This window comes from Cherax quadricarinatus, chromosome 9 (assembly GCF_038502225.1).
Source record: "Cherax quadricarinatus isolate ZL_2023a chromosome 9, ASM3850222v1, whole genome shotgun sequence".
Classification (NCBI taxonomy): domain Eukaryota; kingdom Metazoa; phylum Arthropoda; class Malacostraca; order Decapoda; family Parastacidae; genus Cherax; species Cherax quadricarinatus.
In genome coordinates, this window is record NC_091300.1 from 25,121,049 (window position 1) to 25,143,478 (window position 22,430).

At 39.9% G+C, this 22,430-nt stretch overlaps 1 protein-coding gene across 2 annotated transcripts in view; it reads left to right on the forward strand.

The window, feature by feature from the left end:
- The first annotated feature begins 701 nt into the window (after positions 1-701).
- The window catches only part of LOC128685963 (cyclin-dependent kinase 9), a 68,324-nt gene continuing 46,595 nt past the window's right edge, over positions 702-22,430 (forward strand). Inside the window, exons 1-5 of one of the 2 annotated variants that reach the window (XM_070083360.1) lie at positions 704-875; positions 4,563-4,644; positions 9,121-9,211; positions 12,669-12,704; positions 14,577-14,695. In XM_070083360.1, the coding sequence (XP_069939461.1) occupies positions 778-875; positions 4,563-4,644; positions 9,121-9,211; positions 12,669-12,704; positions 14,577-14,695 (426 nt within the window). In that variant the 5' untranslated portion in view covers positions 704-777. Of the gene's footprint in view, positions 876-4,562; positions 4,645-9,120; positions 9,212-12,668; positions 12,705-14,576; positions 14,696-22,430 lie in introns of both variants that reach the window. The other variant, XM_070083361.1, reaches the window with a different exon arrangement.

A 22,430-nucleotide genomic window follows, 5' to 3' on the forward strand; every position in this document is an offset into this window, starting at 1 on the left:
CCTCACACCAGGGCATGGCCTCACACCAGGACATGACCTCATACCAGGACATGACCTCACACCAGGGCATGACCTCGTACCAGGGCATGACCTTACACCAGGGCATGACCTCACACCAGGGCATGACCTCGTACCAGGACATGGCCTCACACCAGGGCATGGCCTCACACCAGGACATGACCTCACACCAGGGCATGACCTTATACCAGATCATGACCTCACACCAGGACATGACCTCACACCAGGACATGACCTCGTACCAGGACATGACCTCACACCAGGACATGACCTCACACAAGGGCATGACCTCGTACCAGGACATGACCTCACACCAGGGCATGGCCTCACACCAGGACATGACCTCATACCAGGGCATGACCTCACACCAGGGCCTGACCTCATACCAGATCATGACCTCATTACCGACCAAAAGTTTTAAAAGTTTCAAATTAGTTATAAGGCGTAAATAAAGACTAACTTATTTAATATATTATTAATGGTCTTCTTGACAAACTACGCTTATTGAAGCTCATTTTTGTTCGTGTCAGTGGCTCTGGCTTCTAATCAAATTACTGCAATCATTACAAAATATCTCATTATAAACTTCACGTCAGAAATTACACCGATGTTATATGATGCGGGAAAAATCTAACTTATCTTGCTACTTTCGACAGAAAGCGTTGGTTTGAGGCTGTTAATAGAAGATAATGGACGGGAAGGAACAAGTGTGGTCCAGCTGTTTACAAGCAGAGTGAACACAGAAGTACACACAGTACGATGAGCAAGCTCTCCTACCACGACGACCTAGAGTTTCCCTTCTGTGACGATGTTATTAAATACGAGAAACTGGCTAAAATCGGGCAGGGGACTTTTGGGTATGTATAGAGTGGGTTGAGTGTGTGTGTTGGAAGGTGAGTGTATCTATGCGCACTTCCCTCGTGACCATATTACTCATGTCTCGCCTGCAAATGCTTCATTAAAGATTATTCCATACTTGTCAGTTAGAAGATGAGGTTATTAAGAGGTGCCTGGGGTGTCGAGGAAAATTCCATAGGGAATTGTGATTGAGCTACACCCTGGTGCCATGTTCTAAGTTAAGTATGAAGTGTAATAAAATTAGCAAAAACAAGTACAATATTTTCTTATTTTGACTCGTAATTGTACGACTTAATTAGCTCCAAGACATACTTCATTGTGTTGTTATTGAATGATCCAGCACAAGTTCTGAAAATAATAAATATTTGTATATAAATAACCCGCACATAAGAGACTGAAACTTATGACGACGTTTCGGTCCTGCTATTTAATGACCTAAATGGGACCAAAACATCGTCTTAAGTGCATTTTCTATGTATGGGTTATTTGTGTATTGTTCCAGTCATGGTATTGTGCCTTTTTATTCTTTATTTTCACAGTACATTGAATTATTAGTTTTAAGAAGCTATTTATCATAATACAAATGAAATCTGTTGCTCTACTTTATAATGAGTGGATTTTAACCATTACTCATAGCGGTAGTTTGAATTGTGCAACATTGTTTTTACACTGGATACATTTTGTTGTACAAATGATAAAAAATGTAACCTAAAAAATCTCACTTAACACAATTTTGGCCCAGATGTACTGCACAACCTAAATTAACAAGTTATTTTGGCTAATATTTTCCAAATTAACAATCTGCACAAGAAATAATCATGAGAATCATAGCTCTGCTGAGTAGTAGTCAGTAACTACAATATAACCAAAATTTGACCCCTTCCATTTTATTTTCCATTAACTATTACTATAAAGTGATGGATCAAGTTTTGTGTCTGCTGTGACTGACAGTTCAAAGCCTCCTCATTCACTGTTTGACCTCTATGGATTTAGCACACTAACTCCTGATAATAATAATATCCCCTTAAAGGAGGATATTATTATAAGACACAACATTTCCACTGTCTCCAACCTCCTCTTTGCTGCAACATTCACAACCCATGCTTCACACCCATATAAGAGCATTGTACCACTGTACTCAAATACATTTCCCATTTTGCTTCCATGGATAACATTCTTTGTGAACATTAAAATGGTATAAAATACCGACAGGTTGTTAGGTAAGACACATATGCAACAGTTAGGTATCTTTATTATGAAACGTTTCGCCTACACAGTAGGCTTCTTCAGACAAGTACAGAAAAGTTGATAGAAGCAGAAGATACTTGAAGACGATGTAATCAGTCCATCACCCTTAAAGTTTTGAGGTGGTCAGTCCCTCAGTCTGGAGAAGAGCATGTTTCATACAATGGAACAATGCTCTTCTCCAGACTGAGGGACTGACCACCTCAAAACTTTAAGGGTGATGGACTGATTACATCGTCTTCAAGTATCTTCTGCTTCTATCAACTTTTCTGTACTTGTCTGAAGAAGCCTACTGTGTAGGCAAAACGTTTCATAAAAGATACCTAACTGTTGCATATGTGTCTTACCTAACAACATTCTTTGTCTCCACAGATGCCTCAGTGCACCACTCACCTTTTTTTTCCCTCATCAGTTATATGGTTCACCTCATCTTTCATAGACCCAACTGCTGACTAAGTCCACTCTGAAATATCTGAATGTGTTCACTTCCTCCATACTCCCTCCATCCAGTCTGATATTCAGTCTTTCATTGCCTTCATTTTTTTTGTTACCTTCATGACCTTGCTCTTTCCAATGTTTACTTTTAATTTCCTTCTTTCACATACCCTCCCAAATTCATCCAACCTTTGCAACTTCTCTTCAGAATCTCCCAGAAGCACATTGTCATCAGCAAAAAGCATCTGTGACAACTCACACTTTGTGTTATTCTTTATCAAACCATACCCCTGGCCAGGATTGAACCCCAACACCCCTTCATTCACTTCTCTTATAGCTCCATCAGTAACTGTATTAAACAATCATGGAGGCCTACTTGAGTGCCTGTTCTTTAAAAAAAATCACAACCACATGCACATCAAATCATATAATCAAGAGTGAGAGTATGATCGTCAGGAACATAAACTCTAGAAAAGAGGTGTACTTTCAACTGAGACTTGAAAACACAGGCTCCAGACTTTACAAATGCTGGTAACCTGTTATACAGTCTGGAAGCTATACAAGGGAATGCTCTTTCTGCAAATGATTTCTTCCCAACACATGAGGCAAAATCAGTTTTAAAGGATCTGCAGCAATTTGTAGAAACATTCCTGAGCCTGATGTAGAAGTTACCAAGCAAAGATGCTTGGTTCTTATACTTAATAAATAGTTTTAAATGGGGGGAGTTTCTTCAGTAGAGATTGGTCAAGAACTGTAGATTTGAAAGTTAAGTTTGCCAGAAGTGGAGAGTGTCGGGTTGTAATATTCAGTACATAGTCAGTGACTGAAGAGAGGATGCTCAGATCATCTTACTCTACCACTCACCCGACCCCACTACACAACACGGGCTTGCAATATCCCTCACCACTACCTTCCTAAAGGCATCTAAAACCCTCAAAATAACAGTATGTTTATAGAGAGCATTTATAAATAATGTTGTGTCAAGATACAATGGGAAAGGGGAGATAGTCACAGTTCCTGCTGCCTGTGTAGCGTTGTGAAATGTGTACTTCGAGTCTGGAAGGAAGAGGGAGGTTAAGGAGGTGGAGGGGAGGGAATGTAAGGAAAAAATAAGGGAGGTAAAGGAACAGAAGAAGAAATATAAATGAGGGAAGAAAGGAAATATGAGAGAGAGAGAAAAAGAAGAGAGAAGCTCATGTGAGTTCTGTACATTTTTAATTTTCATTGTTAAAAATAAATGAAATTGGGTAGAGTATAATGGCTGAGTAATGCATCTCTGATTATAACATTGATGAACATCGAAATGGTATAAAATACCAACAAGTTGTTAGGTAAGACACATATGCAACAGTGTAGGCGAAACGTTTCGAAATAAAGATACCTAACTGTTGCATGTGTGTCTTACCTAACAACATAACATTGATGTATATGGAAAAATAGGTTCTGACTACTGAATACTCTGAATACAGTATATTGGTATTCCTTTTGTTGCAAACCATTGCATTCTAGTAAACTAACCTAATTGTACAACTGTTCAGTAATTATAAGTTGATTTTAAGGCTGCCTGAAATGCTCTGCATACCAAGGGATTTATACATGTCCATTAATCCTATGTCAATTGTTACTGTTCTTTATACAAGTAAAGTTGTTTGTTTTATTTGGAATGATATATGAGTTTCAGGAATGCATTGGGGTTATGAGTTGGAGACCTGCTGTATAATTTTGCTGAGTTTATACGGTAACCATTGTTCATCAGAACAGTACCAAGGAATTTACAGCTCATTATTTTTGCATAAATGTTACTTAACATTATTTACTATTTTTACCCTAAATTTTTTACAGATGAATTGCACAGTACTGTCTGTGATGCATCCAGGAGCATTTGCCCTCCTGGTGTACTTTGTGTATACGTATATTATTATGAAGTACATATTAAAAATTCTTGTGAAAGCAGATATGTTAAATTTGTACATTACTACTACATGTATGTTTTTTCATCATTTCAGTGAAGTATTCAAAGCTCGAGACAGAAGGACAGGCAAAGTTGTGGCACTCAAAAAGATTCTCATGGAAAATGAGAAAGAAGGGGTGAGTCTGGCTAGTGACTAATTTTATAAAATCACAGAGGGATTCTTGCCATGCAGTATATTTAAACAAAATTATATAGCATTATGTACAGTGGTATAAATATAAACAAGTATGTGCGTGTGTTTTTGCTTTGTTTGTTATAAATGTGTATTATAAATTTATAGATGATTGAAATTGAAGAAATATAATTCATAGCAAGGGGGTAAAGACTTAGACTTCTTTGAGAATTTATTGAAGTTTATACTATAATTAACATATCAGTGGCAAATCAGTTACCATAACTTGAAGCATGATATAACAATAAATAATCCATAATATACAAAAATTAATTGAACTAGCTAACTTGGGAGCTGTTGTTTCCGTGTCCTCTATGTAATTAGGTGGTTACTGGAGAGCAAGTACAGTGGAACCTCGAGTCTCGGCTGCCTTGAGTATCGGTCGCTTCTAGTTTCAACCGCTTTTTTAGGCTAAATTTTTCAGCCATTGCCCCGTGTTTTGGCTGGTATACGAGACCTGTCTGCCTGCCTGTGCCTGCGCGCCTCCCTGCGCAGGCATCGTGAGCCAGTCTAGCTTTGTTTATCCTCAAGTGAACATTACCCTGCATGCTCATCTGAACATTTCACAATAAATTCATTGTGCTTGTTTATTGATTGTGACTGTGAAATAAACCACCATGGGCCCAAAGAAACTTCATAGTGGCAGCCCTTTGGTAAAGAAAGTGAGAAACACCATAGAAGTGAAGGAGGAGATAGTACAAAAATACAAGTGTCATACATGTGGGCGAGCTTGCCAGGATATACAGCAAAAACAAATCAACAATCACTTTATTCTGGCCAAGAGAAAAGAACTCAAGGAAGCTGATGTTGTGAAAGATGTTGACATGTTAACCAAAAATAGAACACAAACAGTCGAAGAGGTTGAGAAGTTGTTGGTGGTGTGGATCAACACTAAACAGATAGCAGGTGATGGTGTTTCAGAGTCGATCATTTGTTTAAAGGCAAGGCAGTTGCATGCCGATCTTGTAAAGAAAATGCCTGGAACCAGTGCTGATTTTAGTGAATTTAAGGCCAGTAGAGGCTGGTTTGACAGATATAAGAAGCGTAGTGGCATACACAGTGTTGTAAGGCATGGTGAGGCTGCCAGTTCTGACAAATTGGCGGCAGAAAAATGTGTGCATGAATTCAAGGGGTACATTGAGGCTGAAGAATTCAAACCCCAACAAGTGTTCATTTGTGAAGAAACAGGCCTCTTTTGGAAGAAAATGCCAAAAAGGACCTACATTACTGAGGAGAAAAAGGCACTGCCAGGACACAAGCCTATGAAAGACAGGCTTACTCTTTTGATCTGTGCTAACACTAATGGGGATTTTAAAGTGAAGCCTTTACTGGTGTATCACTCAGAAAATCCCAGAGTGTTCAAGAAAAACAATGTTGTCAAAAGTAAATTGTGTGTGTTGTGGAAAGCTAATCATAGGTATGAGCCACGAGGCAAATTTTCAAAGAGTGGGTCCGTGAAGTGTTTGACCCCAGTGGGAAAGAATACCTCCTGGAAAATAATTTGCCACTCTAGTGCCTCCTGGTAATGAACATTGCTCCTGCTCATCCTCCAAACTTGGTAGACCTCTTGTCTAGGGACTTCAGTTATATAACAGTGAAGTTCTTGCCTCCTAACACCACTCCTCTACTCCAACCCATGGACCAGCAGGTCATTTCTAACTTCAAAAAACTCTACAGAAAAGCAGTGTTTGAAAAGTGCTTTGAAGTGACCTCGTGAACATGTTGCCATATCTGCAACATGTTCAGTGACAAAACTTTGTCCCACTTCAGGGAAATCTTAAGAGACACCAGAAACAGAGTACTCTTGACAGTTATTTTGTGTGACAGGGGTCCAGTGACTCTCAAGTGACTCCTAGTGGCATTAAAAGACATAGAGATAGAGCATGAGAGTGAGAGAGAGCATGAGTGTGTGAGAGTGAGAAAGTGTGAGAGTGTGAGAGAGAGAGGGAGAGAGTGTGTGTGTGAGTGTGTGTGAGTGTGTGAGTGTGTGAGTGTGAGAGTGTCATGTAGGGGGATAATGATTAGGGGAATATGGGGGTAAGCGGAGGGAGTCAGTAGGCAGGGGACAGGCAGGCGAGGTGGTAGGAGAGATGATTAGCGGAGGTAGGTAGGTAATGTGAGGTCACTGGTGACTACATCTTCACCTCTCATTACTCTACACTCCACACTACTCACCCTCTCACTGCTTTAACTAAACATAATAAAATATAAGAAATAGGAATAACAAATAACGAGGACAGTGAATATTACTATTCTACTCAAACACAGTTTATTATTAAGTCCTTGTACAATAATATATTTGGGAACCGGAGTACATAATTGGGGTTTAGATAAATGGGGTGGTACACATAAGCAGTGAGACAGGGAAATACAATTAACTTGACCAAAATGAATATAACTTACAATATAGTTCAGAGGACAGTTCATCACAGGAACTAAGCCACAGGTCCCAAGACCTATACAGCATGAGTACTGCTCCAAGCCAGTTCTCTGCCCAATGTCTCCAACAGTCTCTCCTCCCGAGACTCTCCAGCTCAGCTCTGCTCACAGGCCAGAGCTCCGCTCGAATCTCCTCTGCTCAGCTGTTCCTTGGGTTTATATGGTGGTCCAAGCACACCCCACAACCACGTGTACGACCTGACGCCTAGGTCTGACGCCGTCAAGAACAAAAGACCTCAGACGTGGGCGTGGCTGACAGACGTTTGCCAAGGCAAGGTGTGACCATATAATTGGTTAAATTAGGTCTCCCCAGAGACCTCACAAGCCCAGCTGGACTACATCACAAGAGTGTGAGAGTGAGAGTGTGAGAGTGAGAGTGTGAGAGTGAGAGTGTGAGAGTGAGAGTGTGAGAGTGAGAGTGTGAGAGTGTGAGAGTGAGAGTGTGAGAGTGAGAGTGTGAGAGTGAGAGTGTGAGAGTGAGAGTGTGAGAGTGAGAGTGTGAGAGTGAGAGTGTGAGAGTGAGAGTGTGAGAGTGAGAGTGTGAGAGTGAGAGTGTGAGAGTGAGAGTGTGAGAGTGAGAGTGTGAGAGTGAGAGTGTGAGAGTGTGAGAGTGTGAGTGTGAGAGTGTGAGTGTGAGAGTGAGAGTGTGAGAGTGAGAGTGTGAGAGTGAGAGTGTGAGAGTGAGAGTGTGAGAGTGAGAGTGTGAGAGTGAGAGTGTGAGAGTGAGAGTGTGAGAGTGAGAGTGTGAGAGTGAGAGTGTGAGAGAGAGTGTGAGAGTGAGAGTGTGAGAGAGAGTGTGAGAGTGAGAGTGTGAGAGAGAGAGTGTGAGAGTGAGAGAGTGAGAGAGAGTGTGAGAGTGAGAGTGTGAGAGTGAGAGTGTGAGAGTGAGAGTGAGAGTGTGAGAGTGAGAGTGTGAGAGTGAGAGAGTGAGAGTGAGAGTGTGAGAGTGAGAGTGAGTGTGTGAGAGTGAGAGTGAGAGTGTGAGAGTGTGAGAGTGAGAGAGTGAGAGAGTGAGAGAGTGAGAGAGTGAGAGAGTGAGAGTGAGAGAGTGAGTGAGTGAGTGTGAGAGTGTGAGAGTGTGAGAGTGTGAGAGTGTGAGAGTGAGAGTGTGAGAGTGTGAGAGTGTGAGAGTGTGAGAGTGTGAGAGTGAGAGTGTGAGAGTGTGAGAGTGAGAGTGTGTGAGAGTGTGAGAGTGAGAGTGTGAGAGTGAGAGTGTGAGAGTGAGAGTGTGTGTGAGTGAGTGTGTGTGTGAGAGTGAATGTGTGAGAGTGTGTGAGAGTGAGAGTGAGAGTGAGAGTGTGAGAGTGTGAGTGTGAGAGTGTGAGTGTGAGTGTGAGAGTGAGAGTGTGAGAGTGAGAGTGTGAGAGTGAGAGTGTGAGAGTGAGAGTGAGAGTGTGAGAGTGAGAGTGAGAGTGTGTGTGAGAGTGTGTGTGTGAGTGAGAGTGTGTGTGAGAGTGAATGTGTGAGAGTGTGTGAGTGTGTGAGAGCGTGTGAGTGTGAGAGAGCGTGTGAGTGTGTGTGTGTGTGTGTGTGTGTGTGTGTGTGTGTGTGTGTGTGTGTGTGTGTGTGTGTGTGTGCTCAAAACATTTATTGAGGAAACTTTTTGCCTCGAGTGGCGTTTTCATTCCTAATAGATATTAGAACAGGTATATAGAGTGCAAGAGTTTAGGTGAGCATAGGCTAAAAGCATTGTAGGGTAACATACTGGGAGGAGTTATAACAATGTACAAATGAGAAATGTTGCAACATTGTACAAAAACATAGTTTGATTTCTACTGAGCACAGTAGTAAATATTTCAAACACTTTTTATGATTTTGACTCATGGCAAGACCTATTATTGATCCCATGTTATTATATATACTGTTTATAACAAAATAACTCTTTGCTTTTTTTTACAGTTAATGAATGATGGTGAATGTGTTTCCTTTTTCTGGGTAACCCTACCATGGTGGTAAAAAAAAAATAAAAACTTTCTTTCAGTTTCCCATCACAGCACTACGAGAGATCAGGATCTTGAAGTTACTAAGACATGACAACGTAGTAAACTTGCTGGAAATTGCTCGCACAAAAGGTTAGTTTCCAAATAAGAATTGTATGATCAGGTAACAAAGTCCATGTATGCAAGTATCTTCTGAAGGTTATGAAGCTTTACTGTAATGTACTTCCACATTCAAAGAATTTAGCAACATGTTTATGAACATTAAGCATAGATATGAGCACTGGTGGGCACAGTTCTGCTAATCCACTAACCGCTAATTAGCGGAACTAACTTTTTGTTTAGCGGATTAGCGTTTCCGCTAACTTTGGAAACCATTAGTGGACCAATTAGCTTCTGCTAACTTAGAGTCCGCTTAAAAAAAATTCATATGTTGTTGGTAGTCAGAAAGCAATGTCTTTTCAATGGCTCATGTGTTTGTTCCCGTCTGTTGTGTGTGGGCATTTTTCTAACAGTCAGTCAGGCACACTATTTGCTGACTACGTGTGAACGTGACCTGTCAGTGCAGCAGCAACATCATCTGAGCAACATTGTTATAGTCTTACAGTGTCAGTGATCACATGGGTGAGTTGTCACTTATCGTTATGAACAGGGGAGACGTTTCTGTTCTGCCTGAGGGTGTTGTTGAGGAGTGGCTGTGGTTGAAGCAGAGGCCACTCAGGTTGAGGGCCAGGAGTTGCAGAACCCATGGCACCACCTGGATGACTATTTTGTCCTCAACTCAAGGGATATGAAGAATGCTAATACTTTGTACTTCCTGTGCATCATGTGCCAGCCCAAGGAGACCATCATCAAGGGACAGGCAGCGAGCCTCTACAACTTGAAGTTGCACGTTAAGAGGAAACACCCAGGGCATACCATCAAATTTGAGGAGAGAATCAAGACCGGATCTTCCCGTGGAAAACAGGCAATCTTCTTGTGGCAGTGCCACTAGCAGGAGCAGCTCATGAAGGGCAACCAGCATCACATCAAAGCGATGGAGAAGGCCCAGCCAGAGTAGTAATCAGCTCAGCCATCATCCGAGCTTGGCATGATACCCATGCTATGCATTTTGTGTGTGTTGGATTTAAACTGATGTTTGATTTCATTTGTTCATTTAACTATTTGTGTACACATGTATGGCTGTATTGCTGGTGCAGCAATAAGTTGGCTTCAAGGTTTCAACTTTATGCATGATTTTCAACTACTTACTTGTAGTTTATTGGGTCAAAATCTAAACATGAACAGAAACAGAATAAAATGAATGAATACAATAAGTAACTGGAACTAATGAAGAAAACAGTCAAATAAGCTAACTCAATCTGTTTGAATGCTATGGGGCTTCAGTACAGCGACAAGTGTGTCCTTGTTGGTCGCTCGTGTTACGTCACAAAATTAAACAATCGCTATTTTTGCACTTGATCATCATATGACCTTGGCATTCTGTATCTTATGAGGAAGCTCTCCAGGTCTGTTCTAAAAGTCTTAAAAGTAAAAGACCAGAAAACTAAACCGAATCTGAATTCATGTGAAAAAATTAATGCTTAGAGTTAGCTTCACCAAATTTTTTTGGCTGTTTAGCAGTTTAGTGTTAATGGAGCTAATTTTTTAGTGGATTAGCGGTTAGTGAAGCTAACTTTTTGGTTAGCTGTGCCCACCACTGGATATGAGGAATAAAAAAGAGCATTTTCTTATTAAATTAAAAAAAACTCGTGGAACAGTCATTTTGATAATGACTTGTGAAATTGCAATAACAGGCGTTGATTGCAAACAAATCAAAGAACTGGCCTATAAGTTTTAGGACTTGTCTGCCATGGGTTCAAATGCCCACCTGTTCTGTGATTTATTTTGATAATATTAGAGATGGAAAGACTTTAGTTTTTGGTAAAATTTGGCAAGTAAAACATAGCTTTTTTACTTTATTTCGTTATCTGTTGCACCATGATTTAGGTACAAATACAGCCTCTCCTCGCTTACCAATATACTCGTTTACTGACAACTCAGATTTGCGGTGGGCTCTCTGACGAATTGTTATTATCTACTGTACGAGAACTTGGGTCGTGAACAGGCAGCGCAGCGTCTCAGCATCAAGCTTCTGAATCTCCTTCCTACAACCACTCAGTACTCTAGCTGTCACAGTCTCTAAGACTACATATTTGTACAAATTTCCTGTTGCTTTTTCTCTTAGAAGAGGAAAAACAAGAGGAAAATGGAAGAAGTACAGAAGAAGTTTGTTGTAAAGGGGTTAATGATGCATCTGAGCATCAAGCAATCTCCAAGACTACATATTTTGTCTATAAACTTGTACCTTACTGTACATCCCATTGTACATAGAAGATAGAGTTAGAAGTGCAGCAGCACTTGGAAGGGAAAAACAAGAGGAAAATGGAAGAAGTACAAAAGAAGTTCACAGTAAAGGGGGTTAGCTGGTGTGTTCGTATGTGTGTTTACATTCTTGGTGTATCGTGGCAGCTTAAGAGATTATTAAACTTGGTGAACAAGGTATATCTATAGTAATAATAATTAATAGTAATAATTGCTCTGGAGTGCTTTAAATGTCAGCTACCAAACCTATATGAAATACTTATGACATTTGAAGTGCTCCAGATTGATTATTTATATATTATTATTATAAAAAATTATTATAAATTATTACTGTATTATTTTTTTTTTTTAACAAGTCGGCTGTCTCCCACTGAGGCAGGGTGACCCAAAAAGAAAGAAAATCCCCAAAAAGAAAATACCTTCATCATCATTCAACACTTTCACCTCACTCACACACAATTACTGTTTTTGCAGAGGTGCTCAGAATACCGCAGTTTAGAAGCATATACGTATAAAGATACACAACATACCCCTCCTTTAAAGTGCAGGCATTGTACTTCCCATTTCCAGGACTCAAGTCCGGTTATATGAAAATAACCGGTTTCCCTGAATCCCTTCACTAAATATTACCCTGCTCACACTCCAGCAGCTCGTCAGGTCCCAAATACCATTCGTGTCCATTCACTTATATCTAACACGCTCACGCACGCTTGCTGGAAGTCCAATAAATAATAAATGCTATTTTTGCATTGTTTCTTAAGACGAGTGATCTACGAGTGTTTCCCCTGATGTAAACCCTATTTTCTTTTGTTATAGACCAGAAAACTTTACACGCTATGCGCCTGTAAGGTAACTATAGTTCATTCTTATGTTATGCAAAGACTGAAAAAAGTGCGATTTTCTCGGAAAAAAAATTTACCAAGTAGTACTAATCAGCTATGCACACGTTTCCTGGAATATCTTGGAAGTAAGTCATTGACCTATTTTATGTTGTATTACCATTAATAATAAACAGATTGAAAGGAATTTCCCAGCAAACATAAAAGTGAATGTTTTAATTTTGGGTGGTGACACTTTTGAAGTGTCAGTAAGGGGTGATTCCTTGATTAGCGACGAATTCGTTTACTGATGGGGTCTTAGGCCCATATCTCCGTTGTTAAGTGAGGAGTGGCTGTATACAATTTTGTTTGATCTTATATAATTTTTGTGGTTCTTTGCTTTCTTCTAGGTCCACCACCCCCAGGGCTTCAGAAGCCTGCAAAAGGTAGGTTATTTATTAGGTCCTTTCAAAATGCCTATACATCAGTCACTCACCAAATAGCACCTAAAAGCTTAAGCCAGTGTTTTTGGCTGATGAAACCACATTTGGGACATTCCATGTCAATTCAACCAAAATTTTGTAATTTTTTCATAGCACATCTCCAGTTGTCCTCAGAATTGGCACTCTTGTAGATTTCAGTGAGAAAATGAGATTGGTTTTTGTCCTAACAGTTCTGGAGATACAGGTCACAGAACTTTGACTGAAAGGTCATTTTTGGCAGGTCATGTGAAATTTTGAATTAAAATATCTGCCCTTGTATGGTACCCACAGACCTGAAGCTAAAGAGTAGTTCTAAAACTATTATTTAGATCATTTTTGACTTCAGAGGTTAAAAAAAAAAATGACTTTTTTTGTGACCTTAGACCTGAAAAATTTCAAAATGCACAATGTACATTTTTCTCACTCACTAAATGTAGATTAATCTACATGACTATTTCAGACTCCAATGAGAATTTTCGTGGGTTTTAATTAGATTAGATGCCACATCCACTTTAGTAAACCTACTCAGTGCTATTTTCACCTTTGACCTTTGCCATAAACTTCTCCAGACTGTATCTCTAGGACTATTATGGCTAGAATAGTGAGATAAATGTAATTTCTTCTTAAGGAGCTATAACAGAAGAGAAATAACTAAGAACATTGCCAGAATATTATGTAATTTTTGGTACAAAATGTAATATAAAAAATTCACCCAGCTCTTTTGTGTGTGTGTGTGCACATGTGTGGTCACGTGTGTGGTCACGTGTGTGGTCACGTGTGTGGTCACGTGTGTGGTCACGTGTGTGTGCAGTGTGTGTGCAGTGTGTGTGCAGTGTGTGTGCAGTGTGTGTGCAGTGTGTGTGCAGTGTGTGTGCAGTGTGTGTGCAGTGTGTGTGCAGTGTGTGCAGTGTGTGTGTGTGTGTGTGTGTGTGTGTGTGTGTGTGTGTGTGTGTGTGTGTGTGTAAAATAATAATTATCCATAGTCCTAACCTATTTCCCATTTTTATTTAGACTTTTTCGAGGCACGGTATATAAAATTTTTATTCATTTGCCACATACTCTTTCTGTTCTCAAATCATGTGTAAACCCTGTATAGCACAGTCGGTATCCTCCCTCCCCTTGCCTCCAAATCTGTTTACTATTTCTGCCTTGTTGCTTTTTCTGGCAGTCTCTTAACTCTTGCCTTAAGCTTCAAATCAGCAGATATCTCGCTGCAGAAAAACAGTATGTAGGTTTTAGTAAATTACCAGAAATTTCTCTATTTTTTTTTTTATCTTTCACAGATCTAGGATGATTTTCACAATATTGCTTTTAGCCCATCAGTGTCATACTTGATATTTATACTGTATTAGCTTTTTTTTGGATACTTACCATGACTTTCATTTGTGTTGGTCTTTGTGTAAAATTAGGGATATTTGCATATACAGTAGGACCCCTGTATTCGCGGGTCTGGTATCCACCGTTTCAGTTATCTTAGGTTTATCGTGGCTCCAAAATAACCCTTAATTTTGCTTAATAATGGCCTCAGAGTGCAAAACTAGTTCTTCAAGGCCTGAGTGAAGCTGGAAGTGTTTCCCATCAGTGGAAAAGTGATAATTCTCCACATACTGTGTGTAATTTATCAATTAAACTTTATAATAGGGACTTATAGGACTTATATACTATAGAGTTGGCTACCATCCCTGGTTTTGGTATCCATGGCAGGTCCTTGGAATGTATCCCCCGCAGATATGGGAGTCTTACCGTATATATATATGTTTATTTTAACATGAATTATTGGTAAATTAAGCATCATCAATTTACATAGTGTTACTGGTAATTTCTTGTCCTCGCCAGCAACACCACACATGTCCAGTCTTTCTACTTTCTTCTTGGTGTTTGAATTTTGTGAACACGACCTGGCTGGCTTGCTCTCCAATGTTAACGTAAAATTTAATCTTGGAGAAATTAAAAAGGTAAGGAGAAAAATTGTCAATCTTTTTTATTAGATCTACAGGGCATGATTAGGTAGATTATAGTGGAAAAATGAACATGTTATTAGTAGATGGAGGAACTTACATGCCTCTCAAAAGTTGATATGAAAGGAACCAGTGCCCAGTTTATTATAGATGAATTCAGTTCTGTGCATCATAGAATGTATTGCTCTAATTGCTATATTAGTACTACATTTGGTTTCCTATTAAAATTACTTACTTGTTTACCCTTATTTTGGGGTAATTTTTTTGTTTGCCTCTAAGTACTTTTGTGGAAGAAATAGTTTGATGTTTCTTCCCTTTTATCATCATTCTAGCAACTTGCCACATTCTTAGGAAGTAAAGTATGACACTTCTTAAGCAGCCTGTATATATTTTTTTATCTGGAATATATACATAATGTTTTTTAATTAGTAATAATACAATAAGTGCAAATTTAATCTTTTTGAGTAGGTTTCAGTTATAATGGAGTAGTTATTATCCATGCTGATGAGTTATACTGTTTTGTTCTTGTACTTTGAACACTGTAATATATAAATGACTGATGCTATTTATCCAGGTTTTTATCCTTTAACTTCCATTCTAGCTAATTTCTTCAGACTCTGTACCTTCCATTGAGGTAGAGTAACCCAAACAGGGTAATGCATTTACCATCACTCATTCATTAGCCATCTTACCAGAAGTGTGCAGACGTTACATTTCAGATGACCATCCAAACTGTGTGGGCACTATTTCCCACCTCCAAGACTTGAATTCCTTATAAATGATTTGTTGCTTGCACTCCAATAGCTTTTCTAGAAATAAAAACCACTCTTCTCCATTCACTCTGATCTAACATAATCACACAAACATGCTGGATGCTCAAGCCTCAAGCACTCAAACCTCTTTAACTCTCTTCCTCCAATCCTTCCTGGGAAAATACTTTGCCTACAGTAGACATAATAAATATGCACTCCCAAAAGTACACCTTTAGCAAACTTTGCCTGACACATTCTAGAAGTGCCAGGGCAACTTTTGTATGGAAGACAGTGCCCTTTGCCAAACTGCCAATACATTAAGAATTGACTAAATTATTGTAATTTTTCCACACTTGAATAACTGGCCTGAAAATTTGCTGGATTTCAGTCCAGTAGAGAACGTCTTTAAACTTATTAAACGAAAGCTTTGTGGCATAGACGTGTACTTTGATCCAAAATCTCGAGTGGGAGGGTATTGACTTTTCTATCCTGCATTAAGAGGAAGAGTAATCTTACTAAATACTAGTTTAGGTGAGGACTGCATTCGTATTTCAGTATTATATATTTAAAACTATAGATTATGGGGAGCAGTCTCACTTTCCATGTGAATTGTATGCATGTGCATATTTATGAAGCCTACTGTGTACGTTTGTATGTATAGAGTAGACCTTTGATTTAAGATGTTGTCTATTAGGATATTTAGTTTTGCTACAAGACTGTTGAGAGAGTGGCATTTTTTCAATCATGGTGACATGATTTTTTGTATGACTGTGTAAATTTAGGAAAAAAATAGCTAATAGCTGGTACAGGAAGGCTAGTAACCAATAATTTCACTGTAACTACACATTATTGTGCCTTAACAATCATTCACTTACCCTAATTGTATTTGTACAAGTGTTAAATGTGTTAGTGATGGATAATAAAGTGTGAAAAATACTCTAAATGAAAAAGTGATGGGATAATCTTGTGGCACTGCCACTATAAATATTTGTGTTTGAAGTTTATAGGACCATCAAAGTATACACCGTTTATATAAAAATTGTTTATCACCATGAGTCACAGGAAAACTAACAAATGTTTCCTGCATACTGGTCAGTACATGGAATTGGTTATGGTAGCTCGATTGCTAGTGCACTCAGCTCACACACTGAGGTTCGGGGGTCGATCCCTGGCATGGGTGGAAACATTAGAACATGTTTCCTTGAGGCACCTGCTGTCCTTGTTCATCTCTCAGTAAAATGGGTACCTGGGTGTTAGTCGACTGGTGTGGGTCTCATCCTGGGACAAAAGTGGCCTAATTTGCCCAAAATGTTCTGCATAACAAGCGACTTTCTGTATACATTGTAGTATGTCATTGATGTCAGCTAGGCCTGTATACCTTGCACATGTAGAAATATATTATTGTTATTGTTATTATTATAAACAGTCTTGTTTTCAGTGTGATTTGTTTGTATGTGCATATTTATGGTGAAATATTGCAATTTACAGCTTGTCGAGACCTTGTATTTTTATTATGTTGCTCATTCCAAGTGAGATAAGAGATGTAAGAAACCAGTATTGTTTGTCTGTGACCTGTCAGTTCTATTTTGTTGCTATTTACACATGTAGGAGAGAAGTATTTTTTTAGGATTATATCATAGAATATTTTGAATATTTTGAGAATATTTTGAGGAACTTTTAAATGTTGAGGAAGAAAGGGAGGCGGTAATTTCATGCACTGGCCAGGGAGGTATACCATCTTTTAGGAGTGAAGAAGAGCAGAATGTAAGTGTGGTGGAGGTACGTGAGGCATTACGTAGAATGAAAGGGGGTAAAGCAGCTGGAACTGATGGGATCATGACAGAAATGTTAAAAACAGGGGGGATATAGTGTTGGAGTGGTTGGTACTTTTGTTTAATAAATGTATGAAAGAGGGGAAGGTACCTAGGGATTGGCAGAGAACATGTATAGTCCCTTTATATAAAGGGAAAGGGGACAAAAGAGATTGTAAAAATTATAGAGGAATAAGTTTACTGAGTATACCAGGAAAAGTATACGGTAGGGTTATAATTGAAAGAATTAGAAGTAAGACAGAATGTAGAATTGCGGATGAGCAAGGAGGCTTCAGAGTGGGTAGGGGATGTGTAGATCAAGTGTTTACATTGAAGCACATATGTGAACAGTATTTAGATAAAGGTAGGGAAGTTTTTATTGCATTTATGGATTTAGAAAAGGCATATGATAGAGTGGATAGAGGAGCAATGTGGCAGATGTTGCAAGTTTATGGAATAGGTGGTAAGTTACTAAATGCTGTAAAGATCTTTTATGAGGATAGTGAGGCTCAGGTTAGGGTGTGTAGAAGAGAGGGAGAATACTTCCCGGTAAAAGTAGGTCTTTGACAGGGATGTGTAATGTCACCATGGTTGTTTAATATATTTATAGATGGGGTTGTAAAAGAAGTAAATGCTAGGGTGTTCGGGAGAGGGGTAGGATTAAATTATGGGGAATCAAATTCAAAATGGGAATTGACAGTTACTTTTTGCTGATGATACTGTGCTTATGGGTGATTCTAAAGAAAAATTGCAAAGGTTAGTGGATGAGTTTGAGAATGTGTGTAAAGGTAGAAAGTTGAAAGTGAACATAGAAAAGAGTAAGGTGATGAGGGTATCAAATGATTTAGATAAAGAAAAATTGGATATCAAATTGGGGAGGAGGAGTATGGAAGAAGTGAATGTTTTCAGATACTTGGGAGTTGACGTGTCGGCGGATGGATTTATGAAGGATGAGGTTAATCATAGAATTGATGAGGGAAAAAAGGTGAGTGGTGCGTTGAGGTATATGTGGAGTCAAAAAACGTTATCTATGGAGGCAAAGAAGGGAATGTATGAAAGTATAGTAGTACCAACACTCTTATATGGATGTGAAGCTTGGGTGGTAAATGCAGCAGCGAGGAGACGGTTGGAGGCAGTGGAGATGTCCTGTCTAAGGGCAATGTGTGGTGTAAATATTATGCAGAAAATTCGGAGTGTGGAAATTAGGAGAAGGTGTGGAGTTAATAAAAGCATTAGTCAGAGGGCAGAAGAGGGGTTGTTGAGGTGGTTTGGTCATTTAGAGAGAATGGATCAAAGTAGAATGACATGGAAAGCATATAAATCTATAGGGGAAGGAAAGAGGGGTAGGGGTCATCCTCAAAAGGGTTGGAAAAAGGGGGTAAAGGAGGTTTTGTGGGCGAGGGGCTTGGACTTCCAGCAAGCGTGCATGAGCGTGTTAGATAGGAGTGAATGGAGACGAATGATACTTGGGACCTGATGATCTGTTGGAGTGTGAGCAGAGTAATATTTAGTGAAGGGATTCAGGGAAACCGGTTATTTTCATATAGTCGGACTTGAGTCCTGGAAATGGGAAGTACAATGCCTGCACTTTAAAGGAGTGGTTTAGGATATTGGCAGTTTGGAGGGATATGTTGTGTATCTTTATATGTATATGCTTCTAAACTGTTGTATTCTGGGCACCTCTGCAAAAGCAGTGATAATGTGTGAGTGTGGTGAAAGTGTTGAATGATGATGAAAGTATTTTCTTTTTGGGGATTTTCTTTCTTTTTTGGGTCACCCTGCCTCGGTGGGAGACGACCGACTTGTTGAGAAAAAAAAAAAAAAATCATAGAAAATCAAGTTCATTACAAGAAGTTATATGCAACATTTACAAAGTACTGTATTTTACACACAAATTTCTTTTATCTCAAAAGAAACTAGTTCTTTAGTAATAAGGCTACTGTTAATGAACTCATCTTTTTACTACAGTACCAAATAAGTCTAGTATCAAACCTTGTTCTGCTGAACATCATTCATGCTGTTGCAATCATGCATCAATCAATAAGAGTTTGTTTTTGTCTTCCCTTAATCCCTGGCATTTGAATTGGCCTGCTATAGTTTTAGGACTGGCTCTTCCTCACAAGAGATCCCTTAGCACAATGGGATTTTACTTAAAATGCCTTCCTTTTGCTGTGTCATTGTTGTAATTGATCATGTAACATCCATGTTTATGAATAGGCTGGCCAAATTAGAATTACTAGTACAATACAGTGGACCCCTGGTTAACGATATTTTTTCACTCCATAAGTATGTTCAGGTGCCAGTACTGACCGAATTTATTCCCATAAGGAATATTGTGAAGTAGATTATTCCTTTCAGACTCCCAAACATACACGTACAAACGCACTTACATAAATACACTTACATAATTGGTCGCATTTGGAGGTAATCGTTATGCGGGGGTCCACTGTATATGTATGTATTTGGCTCCACGGTAACTGGGCTTTGAAGTGTTTTGGCCATTTAATAAGAATGGAGCAAAATTAGATGACAGAGGGTGTATACTGTGCTAAATCCAGGGTGAGGGAAAGATGGGTAGGGGTCATCCCTGGAAGGGATGGAGTAAGGTTGTAGAGTATTGAGCATTTAGCAGGTGCTTGTGAGCATGACGGATTGGAGTGAGTAATGACAAGTGGCTTTTGGGGTTTCATGTGCTCTTGGAATGTGAGCAAGATATACTGAAAGAGACCAATATATCTGAAATACGAAAGGAGGCACTAGTCAGAGAAATAGCAAATATCGAACTTAAGCTTAAGGATACACAAATAACCCGCACATAGAAGAGAGGAGCTTACGACGACGTTTCGGTCCGACTTGGACCATTTACAAACTCTCACAAACCAGAAGTGGAGCAGGACGGCTATATATAGGCAGGAAGAGGTAGTGGTAGTGGTGGTGGTAGTAGTAGTAGTAGTAGTAGTGGTAGTAGTAGTAGTAGTAGTAGTGGAAGTAGTGGGGAACTAAGATAAGAGATAAGATTTCGTTCGGATTTTTAACCCCAGAGGGTTAGCCACCCAGGATAACCCAAGAAAGTCAGTGCGTCATCGAGGACTGTCTAACTTATTTCCATTGGGGTCCTCAATCTTGTCCCCCAGGATGTGACCCACACCAGTCGACTAACACCCAGGTACCTATTTACTGCTAGGTGAACAGGACAACAGGTGTAAGGAAACGTGTCGAAATGTTTCCACCCGCCGGGAATCGAACCTGGGCCCTCCGTGTGTGAAGCGGGAGCTTTAGCCACCAGGCCACCGGGCCAGTCAAATATAAAGAAAGGGGAGCACTGCAAGGGAGCTAGGTGCCCACAGAGGGAGAGCAAGTGCACAGAGGTGGGGGGAAGGGGAAGTGATGAAATAAAAAAAGGGAGGAACAGAAACACATGACAGAAGAAAGACAAAAAAAAAAAAAAAAAAGAAAGGGGAAGAGGGAGAAGAAGAAAAAATGAGGAATCAGGTTAAGTCACGGGTGTTCTTAAGTTTGGAGCATTTTACAATGTAGTGGGAGAGGAAGGCATTTGCAGAGATGAAGCCAGGACTAAGATTCATACAAGGAAAGTTGTGTATTAGAGAGGATTCAACAAGACAGCGGCTGTTAAAGTTGGAAGTAGGGAAGACAGTTTTAGCAGAAGACCAGTCTATAGGATGGCTGTGATCTCTGACGTGACAGAAAAGAGCATTGTTAGTGTCGGTAAGCCTAACACTATTTTTGTGCTCCCTAAGTCTGTCAGAAAGAGATCGGCCAGTTTCTCCAAAGTATTGAAGAGGGCAGGAGGAGCAAGAACTAGAGTAGACACCAGGAACATCTGTAGAGGGAAGAGAGGTATGAACGAGATTAGTGCGAAGAGTGTTAGTCTGGCGGAAAGTAAGCTTGATGTCTAAGGGACGGAGAGAATTGTAGAGATTAGAAAGACCGGAAATGTAGGGAAGGCAGAGGACAGAAGAGTTCCCAGGAGTAGAGAGTTTAGGAGAGAAGAAATTACGTTTAGCTCGTGAGAAGGCAGAGTCTATGAAATGGGAAAGGTAGCTGGTGCTGGTGCTGCTGGTGCTGCTGGTGGTGCTGGTGGTGCTGATGCTGCTGCATTGCTGCTGCTGGTGCTGGTGCTGCTGGTGCTGGTGCTGGTGCTGCTGGTACTGCTGGTGCTGGTGCTGCTGGTGCTGGTGGTGCTGGTGCTGGTGGTGCTGCTGCTGGTGGTGCTGCTGCTGGTGGTGCTGCTGGTGGTGCTGGTGGTGCTGCTGCTGCTGGTGCTGCTGCTGCTGCTGCTGCTGCTGCTGGTGGTGCTGGTGGTGGTGCTGGTGCTGGTGGTGCTGGTGCTGCTGGTGGTGGTGGTGGTGGTGGTGGTGGTGGTGGTGGTGCTGCTGCTGCTGCTGCTGCTGCTGCTGCTGCTGCTGCTGCTGCTGCTGCTCCTGCTGCTGCTGCTGCTGCTGCTGCTGCTCCTGCTCCTGCTTGCTCCTGCTCCTGCTTGCTCCTGCTTGCTGCTCCTCCTCCTCCTCCATCATGTGCGGGTTATTTGTGTATCGTTCCAGTCATGGTATTATGCCTTTTTTTTTTTTTTTTTTTTGTTATTTAAGCTTAAAGAATCATTTAGGAGACAAGAAACACAGGAAGAATCTAAAGCCATAATTGAAATTGAAAAATAAAAGCAAAATACATGTACTTCTTTTTTTTTATGCCAAATCTAGGGCAAAAACAACATCCAGTATCGGACCCCTGCTTAAAAGAGATGGGACTTACACAGATGACAACCAAAAAATGAGTGAGATACTGATGTTCCAGTATGACTCGGCATTTAGTGAGCCATTAATCAGACTATGGGTCGACAGTCTAAATGAATTTTTTATGATTCTAAACTCAAAATTTGGATAATTCAAAAATTTCTATTATCCTAACAACAAATGGTTGAGAATCTTTTTCTGAAGGTAATAAAACAAAAAGTACAAAATTTGATCAAAAGCTGACAAAATAACTCTCGCAAATTTTGCTGTGTCAGCGATATTTATGCATCAGTGATTTTACCCACCTTGAGTCCAATTTTAGGCCAAATACATTGCTCCAGGCGACCAAATTTTTAGCTGTTTCTCTAGTAAGCCTTCCATTCTTTCGATTGAGCACAAGAAACTGTCCATTCAACTA